General features: G+C 40.7%; 1 protein-coding gene across 1 annotated transcript; it reads left to right on the forward strand.

The window, feature by feature from the left end:
* The first annotated feature begins 3,068 nt into the window (after positions 1 to 3,068).
* LOC147305461 (ladderlectin-like) lies at positions 3,069 to 12,294 on the forward strand. Its single transcript, XM_086277783.1, has 6 exons — positions 3,069 to 3,201; positions 3,281 to 3,378; positions 10,755 to 10,840; positions 10,965 to 11,099; positions 11,541 to 11,652; positions 11,835 to 12,294. The coding sequence occupies exons 1-6, from the start codon at positions 3,182 to 3,184 to the stop codon at positions 11,900 to 11,902; spliced, it is 519 nt and encodes a 172-aa protein (XP_086133909.1). The 5' UTR covers positions 3,069 to 3,181; the 3' UTR covers positions 11,903 to 12,294.
* The last annotated feature ends 430 nt before the right edge of the window (positions 12,295 to 12,724 follow it).

A 12,724-nucleotide genomic window follows, 5' to 3' on the forward strand; every position in this document is an offset into this window, starting at 1 on the left:
GTTATTTGGGACGACCGTGGCTCAGGGGGTTGGGAAGCGTATCTGTAACCGGAAGGTCGCCGGTTCGATCCCCGGGCTCTCTGTCCTGGTCGTTGTGTCCTTGGGCAAGACTCTTCACCTACCGCCTACTGGTGATGGCCAGAGGGGCCGATGGCGCGATATGGCAGCCTCGCTTCTGCCAGTCTGCCCCAGGGCAGCTGTGGCTACAGCTGTAGCTGCCTCCACCAGTGTGTGAGAGTGAATGAACAGTGGCATTGTAAAGCGCTTTGGGTGCCTTGAAAAGCGCTATATAAATGCAATCTATTATTATTCATTTGGGTAAGCGACACTTTTCAGAAGCTCTCTTCTTCTCTCATCTGATCATGAGCATCCTGTACAAAAAAATTTCTCACCGCCTCAGCGACCCGATCAATGCACGTAGACGGTCTCCAGTCATTTGTTCAATCATTTTGTGGAGGTTTTCATAAAAAGTGTGGTCGAGGACAGATTCCCACCAATGGAAATGCAGAAATGCTTAAAAACAGTCAAGAAAACCGATGATCGTTCATTTATTTCTACGATGTGCAAACATATAAACCAGAGCATGGTGCCCGGACCTGGGGAGACTCCGCCTCTCTCAGAACATCTCTGGGCCCCCCAGGTGTGGTCCTCGGAGGCGCGGCTGTGGAGCCCTACGCCTCACATTCAGGAGGCGTATGTTGAAATCCCGTCTCTTTGCCTGGGCTGTTGACATCTGGCTGATTTAAATCCTTTCATCATGTTTTGTTGTATGGCTGTTGACCTTCTAGTTTCAGGCTGTTTTAATTTCTGTGTGTATTTTATGCCTGTTTTTATTTTTATTTTTTACTTATTTATTCTTCTGTGCCTGTTTTACTGTCCTTTACAAATGCTGTGGCTACAGTGTAGCTGCCATCACCAGTGTGTGAATGTGTGGATGCCTGAAAGCGCTTTGAGGTCCTTAGGGACCAAGTAAAGCGCTATACAAATACAGGCCATTTACCATTTTTACCATTTTACAAATAAAGCTGCATTGTGGGCGTTGCTCTTGCTCTTGACGAAGGCGGTCGCACTTTTCTCCTCCTCCTCCTCTTCTTTAGCCTCCCTGCTTATCCTCTTGTGTCCTTGTCTAGTCTCGTGTTTTTTGTATTGCTTTCCCTGGAACACTCTCTCACAGTCTGTTCTCTAAAACCTAAAAGAGAATTATGGGTTGGATCAACTGGTCCCTAAATGCAATTGACACCCCTTTCTCAACGAGAAGTCTGGGCTCGGGTGAGCCTGAGTGCTGAAGATATCTACCTATTCGGAACCATGGTAACAGGGTTCTGATTGGAGCTGGCTTGGCCCTGACTTATCGAAGAATGAAGAAAGAGGAACCGGCTGTTCGAACCCCCACAAGGCTGCCCGCTGGGATTGGAACGATGGGACGAGGCGTGAGTTTCTCAAAATGGGCTCATTGAGTGCAGCACGGAGAAGATCTTGGAGAGGCTACGGCTGCCGTGAATACTCAGAATAAGATCTCTAACTCTGTTTCAAATACTGAACTTCAGCAAACATTCAAGGTGCAACTATTTCATATCACTTTATATCTATTTTATCTCAAAGACGAATATGTGTGACACTGTATATAAGGATGCGTTATCTATGAAAGAGATATTGTTCTTTTAATATACAGTGGAACCCCAACTTACGAAATTAATTCGTTCCCGAGGGTCTTTCGTAAGTCGAAGCACCCATCGCGCGTTTTGAGTGAGGCGATGCTGAACGATAGGCTATAGGCTAATTGCTAACTAGAACAACAATATGTCATTCAAGGGGAACAGCGAAGCGCAATTAGGGTTTGTCACATTTGTCACAAGGCATTGTGGGCATTGTAGGCTCAGCCAATCAGAGCCAGCGGATTTCGTTACATGGGCATTTTGCAATATTTCCGTTCAGCGCCTTCGTAATTTAAATTTTTCGTTAAATGGGGTATTCGTAAGTCGGGGTTCCACTGTATTTGCACCACTACATTTGTCCGAAAGCTTACTTAAATGGGTAAAAAAAGAAAAATCACAAAACTTCATCAGTAGCATGTATCTATATAGTATATACATAGTACATACATGCATAGTATATGCATGTATAGAAATGCATATACTATTATATATTGTACATATATTTATTAGTTTCAGATGTAGCCATTCTTGTATTTTGCTTGTTTACATTATTGTATTTTGCACAACTCTGTTGCTTGTGAAGCTCGCACACAAGAATTTCACTCACATGTGCTGTACCAATGTACCTGCACATGTGATGTGACAATAAAAGTGATTTGATTTGATTTGATTTGGTAAAATAAGCACATTGATATATGAAATATTACAAGTTACAAGTAACGCGTTACTGCCCATCTCTGCTCATCTCTGCTCACGACCACAGTGAGCTTCTCCAAGATGTGATCCAATTTACACTCAGAGGTCTTATTCTGAGTGTTCACGGCAGCCGCAAGCTTCTCCAAGATCTTATCTGTGCTGCAGTCAGTGAGCCCACGTAACTATCACGTAACTATCACGTAACTATCACATAACTTTGCCGACAGTCAGCCAAATTTAACGTTTTCATGAACTTTTTTCTTTTTTTCCCTTCTGTGGTGTTTTGTGTGCTTTTGCTGTGTTTTTCTGTTTGCTGGTGTTTTCTTAAGTTGCAGTCCGTTTGACCCCTCAGGGCCACCATATGTTTCTGTCTCCCTGCAGCTGTGATGGAAAAACCAAGTGTGACATAAAGTCAAACATTACTTATGATCCTGGAGTCTGCAAATACCTGGAGACCACCTACACCTGCTTCACACGTAACGACTCTGTTAAACCTGTGATTAGAAATGACTGATGAACCCAATCTGTACATGAATGATTACAGTTTCTATGGGATCTGTGTCTGTTTCAGGCCACAGTGTAACATGTGGAGGATCTCAGTCAAACCTTCAGTGTGGTGAGAACACAGCTTCTATGTCTTTGTACGTTTGAGCATTCATGTAAAAAAAATATCACCATGGTTACAGTTTGACTCTATGAACTCTTCGTCAGGTGAAAGACAGGTTATAGTCGTCTCCTGGGCGAATTATGGTCGCCGTGACAAAACCACGTGCCCTGATGGACGTTCTGATTCTGAGCTCCAAAATGTTAAATGCTCCTGGTCCGCAAGCATGGAATATTTTACTAAAATGTACGGACGCTGACTCTCTTCCTTCAGCCCTCCATCTTCTCTCAGCTTCTGCTGACTCACCTTTTACCTGCATTCACAGGTGTAACTGGCAGAACAGCTGTACTGTTGAAGCACCAAGCTTAGTAGACCCATGTCATGGCACCTACGAGTACCTGGAGGTGTTTTTCACTTGTCAGGGTAAGTTACTCAAACAATAAACCTATAAAAATAATCTTTTAGGGTCTGTACATTCATATTTGTTTGAATGAAAATTATAATTGTTCCTCATTTTTGAAAGATTAACCTTTATGTGCTGAAAAGACTGAAATCATGCCAAAACATTGTCAGTTTTTTGCAGACCCTAAAAGATTGAAATCATTTTATATATTTATGAAAATTATCTCAAGAATATGTCAGCAACATCCCTTAGTTATGCTGGCAGCATCCAAGATGGCACCAGTGTGCACGGCGAGACGTCTCTTTGGGTTGTGTCTGCTGGTTGTTACCTTTCTTTTTCTATGTTGCCCTGATGGTTCTGCTTTACTTGTCTATGATCGCCAAACTCTTCTAAACCGTCGGCCACTAAAACACTGAATGCTTGATTTGGAAAGTGAGCCACAAAGTCTTCCTCCACTTTTGACGGACATACCTGACTGCCTACATCACTCACCATTTGCCCTGCCTCGCAGGAAGCGCTCTAGAAGACAGGGAAAGCGAGGTGGCATCCTTTTACGCTTCAAGGCTTACCTGAAATCACATGGAGTAAAGAAACCTCGTACTCTTACAGGTGTGCTACCATCTTTTCAAGCCCTCTGGGACCAGTCCAGTTACAGATTCAGCTGCCATCGCTGGATCCGGCCTGTTGGACTTCCTGCTCCCTCTGACCTGCCAGCGAAGCCTTTACCTGTCTGGCGATGGGTGTGGACCTACAGAGGTGGCATGAATCTCAGTAACCTTCGTCCGCTGGGAAGTGCTCCTGTTAGGAACGATCACTCTTCGGATGGGCACCAGGTCACTGTGGACTTTCATCCTAAATCCCTCGATTGTTCATTTTTCAGCTCTCCTCGGGCCAATGTTGCTCCACTAAGGACTAAACGCACCAAATCTACACGTCAACCTTGGCTTAATGATGCCACCTGTGCTCTCAGATGCGAATGTCGAGGTGCAGAGAGAAACTGGATAAAAAACAAGCTCCAGGTGTCTTTGCGCATCCTGCGTGACTGCTTAACAAACTAGAAAATGCATTTTCTAAAGAAACTGCAATGTGAATGCTGATAGCTGAATGTTTTGAGCTGAAATGACATAATTGTTGAATGTTAAGTTAAAAATGTTGAATGAGCTGAAATAGGCTGAAGGCTAAAGTGTAAAACTGTTTAAATCTAAAGTTCACACAGAAAAAGTTTCAAAGTTGGAAAGTAGCTGAACATCCTTAAAATGTACAAAAGCTGAGTAATGACTAAAGAAAATTTAGAATCACAAAACATCTGAATGAATATTAAAAGTTTATATTCTTTTAATCATCAAAATCGCTGAAATGTGGGAGAATCCACGACAGAAAGGTAAATGCTTTAAGTTTTAATCATCCAGTCAAAAAAGATGATTCTAAAAGTCATCAACTAACTCCAAACGCCCAGATCTGAACCACCTGTCTGCTGAAGAGAAATCCACCAATCGAACGGAAGCCTGAATTTCATGGGCCAATCAAAACGCTTTTAAATCTGCCTTGATGCACGTGTTAAAAAACTGCTTCTAAATCCAAGACCCTAACTCCTATCAAAATCATGTTCAAACCTTGAGGATCCGAAGGACTTGTTCTACACAACAGTGTGTTCTTTATGTTCTAGACTGTCCCATTTCACAGCCGTTTACTTCCGGCCTACCCGACCTTCTGAGGACCCGGCCCACGTAGACCGCTAAGGCTGGGTCTTCAGGAGGATGCAGCCCATGAATTTGGACACGACCACGGACATTTGTATCACAGACATTAAGGACACTGGGATTTCAGATCACTTCCCGGTTTTGTTTAATACTGTAGTGAGCAATGTGGAATTGAACAGTGATGGTCCTGTGCGGCAAACATGCACGATTAACTCCCAGTCAATTGCTCACTTCACTGATGCTTTCCTTGACTCTCCCCTCTCTGATGCTAACTGTAATGGGGTTTTATCAGCGGATGAGCTTGCTAAACTATTTTATACTACATGCGCTGACATTCTTAACTCTGTTGCACCTCTGAGGATTAAACGTGCCAAATCCTCACGCCAACCCTGGCTAAATGATGCTACTCGTGCCCTTAGGCGTGAATGTTGTTGCGCTGAGAGAAAATGGAGGAAAGACAAACTCCACGTCTCTCTGGATATCCTCCATAATTCTCCTCCATAAGTATCAAAAGTCTGTTAAAGTATTCTTAAAGTATTTCTCTGAAAAAATCTCAGCTCTAAGGGCTTCTCATCCATCTCATTCATCGTCAGTTTTAGACCCAGTTCCAGCCTCTGAATGCTTGACTGTCTTTCAACAGTTTGAGCCAGTGTCTTATTCTGCTTTAAAAGATATAATTGATCGTCTCAAAATCTCTGGTTCCCCGCATAATATTCTTCCTTCTCGTTTCTTTAAGGAAGCTTTACATGTCATTGGTCCTTGTATCTTACTTCTGCTGAATGCATCATTGTCATCAGGTTGTGTACCGTCTGTCTTTAAGCATGCTGTTGTGCAACCTACTATGAAAAAGTGTCTGTGAAGGTTCTCAGTCATCCAGGTCATCGTAGTCAAAGGAGTTTGCAAAGAAAAGCGTCTGGACTTCTTTAAGTTGCTTGAAGACGTTTCACCTCTCATCCGAGAAGCTTCTTCAGTTCTAAGGTCAAATGGTGGAGAGTCCCAGATATAAACCTAGTGGGAGTATCCCCCCACAGAGGGACAAAAGGACCCCCTGATGATCCTCTAATCGCCTGAGCCAAGGTGGGAAACTGGGACCCACACCCAGTTTCACACCTTGGCTCAGGTGATTAGAGGATTCAAGCAACTTAAAGAAGTCCAGACGCTTTTCTCTGCAAGCTCCTTTGACTACTATGAAAAAGAAAAATCTTTACCCTAATGGTCTCAGTAACTACAGGCCGATCTCCAAACTCCCTTTATTTCCAAAATATTGGAAAAGGTAGTTCTAAAACAACTTCAGGCCTTTTTAGATGCAAATGGTATTAACAGAAAGTTTCAGTCTGGTTTGAAACCTCGCCACAGCACAGAGACAGCCTTAGAGTTTTTAATGATCTTCTTTTAACCGTTGACTCTGGCTATTCCGTGGTTTCCGCTGCTTTGACACGGTTAACCACAACATTCTTCTATCAAGAGTGGAACATGTTGTTGGTCTCAAAGGTACGGTTTTATCCTGGTTTAAATCCTACCTCTCAGAGAGGTCGTTCTCTGTTGCTATGGGGCAACACTCCTCGGCCTCTGCCCCTATTTACTGTGGTGTGCCTCAAGGGTCCATGCTCGGTCCTGCTCTTTTCTTTGTACATGTTGCCGTTTGGATTAATTTTTAAAAAATATAGCATCTCCTTTCACTGTTATGCTGATGATATCCAGATTTATTCACCTTTGACATCTGATGTGTCTGCTTCTTTGCAAACTCTGTTAAACTGTCTGCATGAAGTTAAAATTTGGTTACCACATAATTTTCTTACACTGAACGAGAATAAGACTGAAATCATAGTTTTTGATAGTCACACTCCGCCAGACCAGTTAGCTGATGCCTTAGGCCATGGGTGTCAAACTCAAATACACAGTGGGCCAAAATTCAAAACTGGAACAAAGTCGCGGGCTAACATTAATATTTATTGAAAAAAAAAACTTCCTCCAGATATAAGAATGAATCTTTTCTTATGGACTCAAGTTTTGCTGGAAAACTGAATATGGAACAAGCAAAGCTTAATACTAAACAATATATATATTAGCTGTATAATACCAGTAGGCCAGCTCTAATAGTAATTTGGTATGGCTTCGCGGGTCAAATGTAATTAGGCTGAGGGCCAAATTTGGCCCGCGGGCCAGAGTTTGACACCTATGCCTTAGGCCCTCTCGCCAGCCTCTCGCTCACTGTAAGGAACCTTGGAATGTAAATAAATTTTGATTTGATTTGCGCCTCTCTTCTGCTGCTTTAAATAAACAGAAAAGTGACCCCAAAACAAATGCTTCCCAAGAGAAAACTACAAGTCATATTGACAAAATTCTTTCACTGCGAGCGCCAGCAATGTCCAGTCTACCGAATTCTCACTTTTCATGGCTGTGGAGTTTATTAAATAGACATGTGACAGTGTAAAGACAGCCTGTACTTCTGAAACTCTGAAACTTAAACTGGAACTGAAGAAAAAGTATAATAGATATTGAAAAGATAAATACAAGTTGAATAGTTCAGTGTCTTGGCTTCGTTTTAAAGTTTGGTCACTCTAGGTCAGTGGTTCCCAATCTTTTCTTGCTAGGCCCCCCTTTGTTTTACATGAACCCCCCCGCACAAAAAAATTCTCCAACCACACACACATATTTTGTTATCAAACTCCATTGCGGTTTAATTCACACCTCAAACATTTAGTAAACAATTAAACAAATAAAAGTAAACTGCAATAAATTACAGGTAGTAATTTTACGCTGCGTCCACACCTACACGCAGCTGTTTCTATGCGTTTGGGCCTTTCGTCCACACATAAATAACATTATTGTTTACATGAGGTTCATTTCTACAATGGCTGATAGCAGAAACGGCCCTAACCAATCTGGCGCCCTAGGCAAGATTTTAGGTGGCGCCTCCCTACATCAGCAGTGTAGTGTAATGTTGTAACAAATAATATTTCTATTAAATAAGCTTTACTTTGCATTTTAATTAACGTGGGATTATTTTTTGTATTTAGAAATAATAGTACCAACTTTTTTTCATTTTTTTTTTCAACATTTGTGGCACTGGCGTGGCGCCCCCTGATGGACGGCGCCCTTAGCATTTGCCTATACGGCCTATGCCACGGGCCAGCCCTGGCTGATAGAGACGAAATACTGTTAATCTGACTATCTTCAGGTTTTACATGCTTACATACACACACGCAGTAACTGTCCCTTCATTTACAAAGGCAGAGGTGTCACAGTGTGATTATTTTACATGTAGCTGTTTTTTTCCTGTGTAATAATATTCAACATTGCTATCAATTAATTTTTTTCAAAAAATGCCTCTCTGTGCATAACGGTGTTCAAAAACATAAACAGCTGTGGAATCCTGTTAGTCCGTGATTTGAACCGAGGGAACAAATCGTGGCAGGATCAGCCTGATGTTATTTGTATCCTGCTGTAACTTTACTGTATAAAGAGCAAACATCTCCAACATGTCAGGAGCAGTTAGTCATTACAACAAGTGTTTGAACTAAAGATCAAGAATGTGGGATCCTGTTTGTCCGTGATTTGAAGAGCCCAGCGCTGCTCCCGACGCAGGGAAAACCAGTTCTGCAGCGGAGACCTACCTCAGCACCTGTGCAGGTGAAGCCAAAGGGCAGATTTGCTTCACCATATTTTCTAGTCTTTGGCTTGGAAGGAAGTTGGTTTGGAAACATATTCAGCGATGCTTCATCTCCTGCTTTGCATTTGTGCGGGAGCCCCGTCAAAAACCTGTCCACGATGCTAGCAGTGTCCAAGCGTTCTTTTATTGTTTTTCTTTTCATACTGCGCCCCCTTCAACATTTTTAACTTAACAGCTTCATTTCAACTCAAAACATTCAACTATCAGCATCCAAGCTGCAGTTTCTTCAGAAAATGCATTTTCTAGTTTTAATTCTGTTATTAACCCCTGTGCCACTGTTACTATGCAGGCTTCCTTTCCACTTTGTGAAAACTGAATCGCTTCATTAAAAAATCTCAACCTTATGAACTCTGCATTCACAGGCAGTGTTAGAGTTCAGTATGAGTACAATCAGGCCTGTTTTATGTTTTTATATTTAATTCATTGTCTTCTTATTTATCTTTATTTGTTTCTCTACAGTTTTTTCTTGTTTTTAACTGATTGTGAAGCACTTTGGTCAACTCTGTTGTTCTTAAATGTGCCATACAAATAAATTTTGAATTTGAAATTTTTTTTCATAAGCTTATCAAGTAAGCTAATGAAAATGACATCGTAAATAAAAAATGTCTCTGTTTTATTCGCTGATGTTTCCTGAACATCGACAGAATGTGGAGAACAGAACATCTGTTGTGTTTACCAACTGAAGATAAGGCAGAGATACCGCTTTATACCACAAGATGGTGCAGTAAATCAGTGTAACAGTTCTTTAATAACAATCTGAAGTTGAGAGATGAACACATTTTGCAATAAAAGTACATTAAAAGGGAGAGTTTATAAAGTCCTCTGACCAAATTAAAGACACATACAAGTAAAAATCAAACAGACAGAATTAGGGCTGTTCGATATAACGATATATATTGGATGACGATGTAAAAACGTCGATCGTTTCATTTTACGCTATCGTTTGTTTCGTGGTTACGGTTTACGGCAATATTTGTTCATGGTTTGATGGTCACTGTAGTGGCTATATTCATTTCTCAAAGTTCTCTCTTTCTCTTATATTTAATATAACCACACTACGGACGGACAAGCGCCTGTTTTTATGCGTTGTCGTTAGCAACAACGACGGTAACAGCATCGCGTGTCCGCTTGTTCCACATAAACCTTTCACAATAAAGCTCAAGATCCTGTTGAGACTTTTCAAAATAAACTGAATCACGTGAAAGATGCACATTATTTATGGATGAGAATTAAAAAAGAGTTGTGTAAAAATATGTTTTATATTTTAGATTCTTGGTAACAGCCACCCTTTGCTTTGATTTCTGCTTTGCACACTCTTGGCCTTGTCTCCATGAGCTCCATGAGGTCGTCTCCTGAAATGGTTTTCCAACAGTCTTGAAGGAGTTCCCAGAGATGCTGAGCGCTTGTTGGTCCTTTGCCTTCACTCTGCAGTGTGCAAAGCAAAAATGTGCTTGTATTTGCTAATTAAATGTGAAAACACTGAAGCATTCCTACAAAGTCCTATATTTGAGCGCACACTAATAAAATCCCTTCTGTGACCATCACTGCAAACAGCCAGCTGATCTACACAGCAACAGGGATCCTTGAATATCAGATGAACACAAGAACAGAAGCCTCAGTGGAGACGAAAACTAGAGGCAGAAAGGAGGGAAGTTACCCAACTATCAGAACTGCAGAGAAGTGTGATGGGACGCCTAACAAGTACAACAAGCTGTACAAACCTGAGGCCTTAGAAAGACCCAGGCAGTGTCATACTGATGTAGTTAGTCAGTTACATAATTAACCAGCCGTTAATATGAAAGTCATTGTTCAAGCTCAGCTTCTTCTAACATGAGATGATCGACTGCTTTGCTTTGGCGTGTACTCAACTGACAGTTTATTAGGAACACATGAAAAATAATGAAACAGATGTCTGTTATGAAATTCTTCATCTTCTGTTCTGAAGTTTATGGGGAGAAATTACTTTCTTTTGAGGAACCATTAATCTGTTCACCGACCTTTTAACTTTGCAATCATTTTGAAGATGCTTCCTGCCCATCTGGTTGGACTTGGTTTGGAGGTCGCTGTTTCATCTTTAACAGCAGCTTGAAGACCTGGACTGATGCTGAGGTACATCAGGAAATAACAGCAGCTGTCGCTGCATCACTGATGATATAAAGACTTTCTGTCTTTGACTGATTTTAAATGCATTCTCACACTTTTCATCTTCTGTGCACCTCATCTTCCTCCTCAGAGTTCCTGTCAGACACTCGGTGGAAATCTGGCCTCATTCCACAGCACAGCTGAGTACACCTTCATCAGAGAGCTCACTCGCACAGCAGCAGGGTCGTATCCAACAGCTTGGGTTGGAGGCAACGACAGAGAGACTGTAAGTGTTTCACAGATAAAGAGGATGAGCTGCAGCTGTTTCTGATATTTCATATGTTTCTCTTCATATTCATCAGTTTGATTCAAATTTTATAATTTTGTCAAATCCAGGTCTGTGTTTTGTATATAAGACTTAGTCGTGTTCTTCTTTGTGTTAACTGAGATTTGTCTTTGAGCTACTAGTGAGTATCTGCTGGCAGCAGACATGAAGTGTAGAGGTCTCTTGTCTGCACTCTCAGCATAAATGCACCAAAGTACATCAGAACAAAGTGAACCTCTAATTTTATTTCTGTGAGGGTTCTCAGTCATCCCGGTCATCGTAGTCTAAGGAGCTTGGAAAGAAAAGTGTTTGGACTTCTTTAAGTTGCTTTCTTTCAAGCATTTAAGCAACTTAAATGCTTTTCTTTCCAAGCTCCCTAGACCTCAAACTTTATTCTTTCAGGAAACTATGTGGATGTGGAGTGATGGTTCCCAGTTTGACTTCCCAAACTGGGCCAAAGGAGAGCCAAATGATTATAAAGGAAGAGAAGATTGTATGACGATAAACAATGGAGGTACAAACTGAATCTGGGTTCATTTTTGAAATCCATTTTTATTTTAATTCAAATTAAAATCATGTAATCTTAGGTCTTTAACAGAACTGTTTTTTTCCTTTACATTAGAAAAGAAGAAAACATTTACTGCACAGACCTCTGATTTTATTTCTATTCTTCTTTATTTTGAACCGTTTTTACAGGACAGGATTATGTCAACGATGCATGGTGTAACACCAACACACCTTTTGTTTGTGTCAGAGATCCGTAACTGCTTCTTCGTGTGCTGACAGATCTGAATTGATGATGTCACTTCCATCACTGCTGGTGGATGTATTGACAAATATGGTTTCATATAACATGTCAAAGAGATTGACATCCCCCAGCTTATCTCCATCCAAGAGTGAAATAACGGACAACTATCCAGCCTTTTCATGGTTAAAGTAACACAGAGTGCTATAACAATATATCTCTATGCGATTCTGCTAATAGTTCATTATATATAAACTTCTAATCAAATATGAGTATAATCAATATAATATATGAGAAATGAAACTTCCGTAATGCTTGAACTTTGCCCTGGTTTGTGCTGCAGGGGCTGATCTAGAGAAATTTACTTAAGAAGGCAAAATCAAAGCCATTTCTTTTCACATATCCATCTGCATTCTGTAATATCTATTAAATATGTTTAAAATACATAAAATGGAGTAAGTATGAATTTGTTTTATATAAGCATACTCTTTAAATTTCTTATTTAACCCTATCTAACCCTATTTATCCCACATAATTAAATATTACAGTCAAATAAAACATTTTTCATGTGCTGTACAGCCTGTAAAATGAATAATTATGTGCCTTAAGTATAAAATCTAGGAAGCTACATACTAGCAACGTACAGTCTGCATTGTCATGAACACATTTTTCACCAAAAATTTAAACCTTACTTTTCATGATTTATTGGTAGAACTGGCTGTTTTTCACTACTTTGACTCCACCTGTATATGGTAAAATGGTAAATGGCCTGTATTAGTATGTATAGTGCTTTACTTAGTCCCTATGGACCCCAAACTGCTTTACACTACATTCACCCATT

The sequence above is a fragment of the Aulonocara sp. 'chitande type north' Nkhata Bay genome, linkage group LG20 (assembly GCF_057382095.1).
Source record: "Aulonocara sp. 'chitande type north' Nkhata Bay isolate Kocher_YH1m ecotype deep benthic linkage group LG20, A_spYH_male_GT1.1, whole genome shotgun sequence".
In the NCBI taxonomy this organism is placed as follows: Eukaryota; Metazoa; Chordata; class Actinopteri; order Cichliformes; family Cichlidae; genus Aulonocara; species Aulonocara sp. 'chitande type north' Nkhata Bay.

Excerpts from the sequence above, each read along its gene's own strand:
- LOC147305461 (XM_086277783.1), top strand. The coding sequence starts at position 3,182 with ATGGAATATTTTACTAAAAT. Across the intron at positions 3,202-3,280 it reads ATGGAATATTTTACTAAAAT|GTGTAACTGGCAGAACAGCT; the intron begins GTACGGACGCTG and ends CTGCATTCACAG. Across the intron at positions 10,841-10,964 it reads AGACCTGGACTGATGCTGAG|AGTTCCTGTCAGACACTCGG; the intron begins GTACATCAGGAA and ends CTTCCTCCTCAG.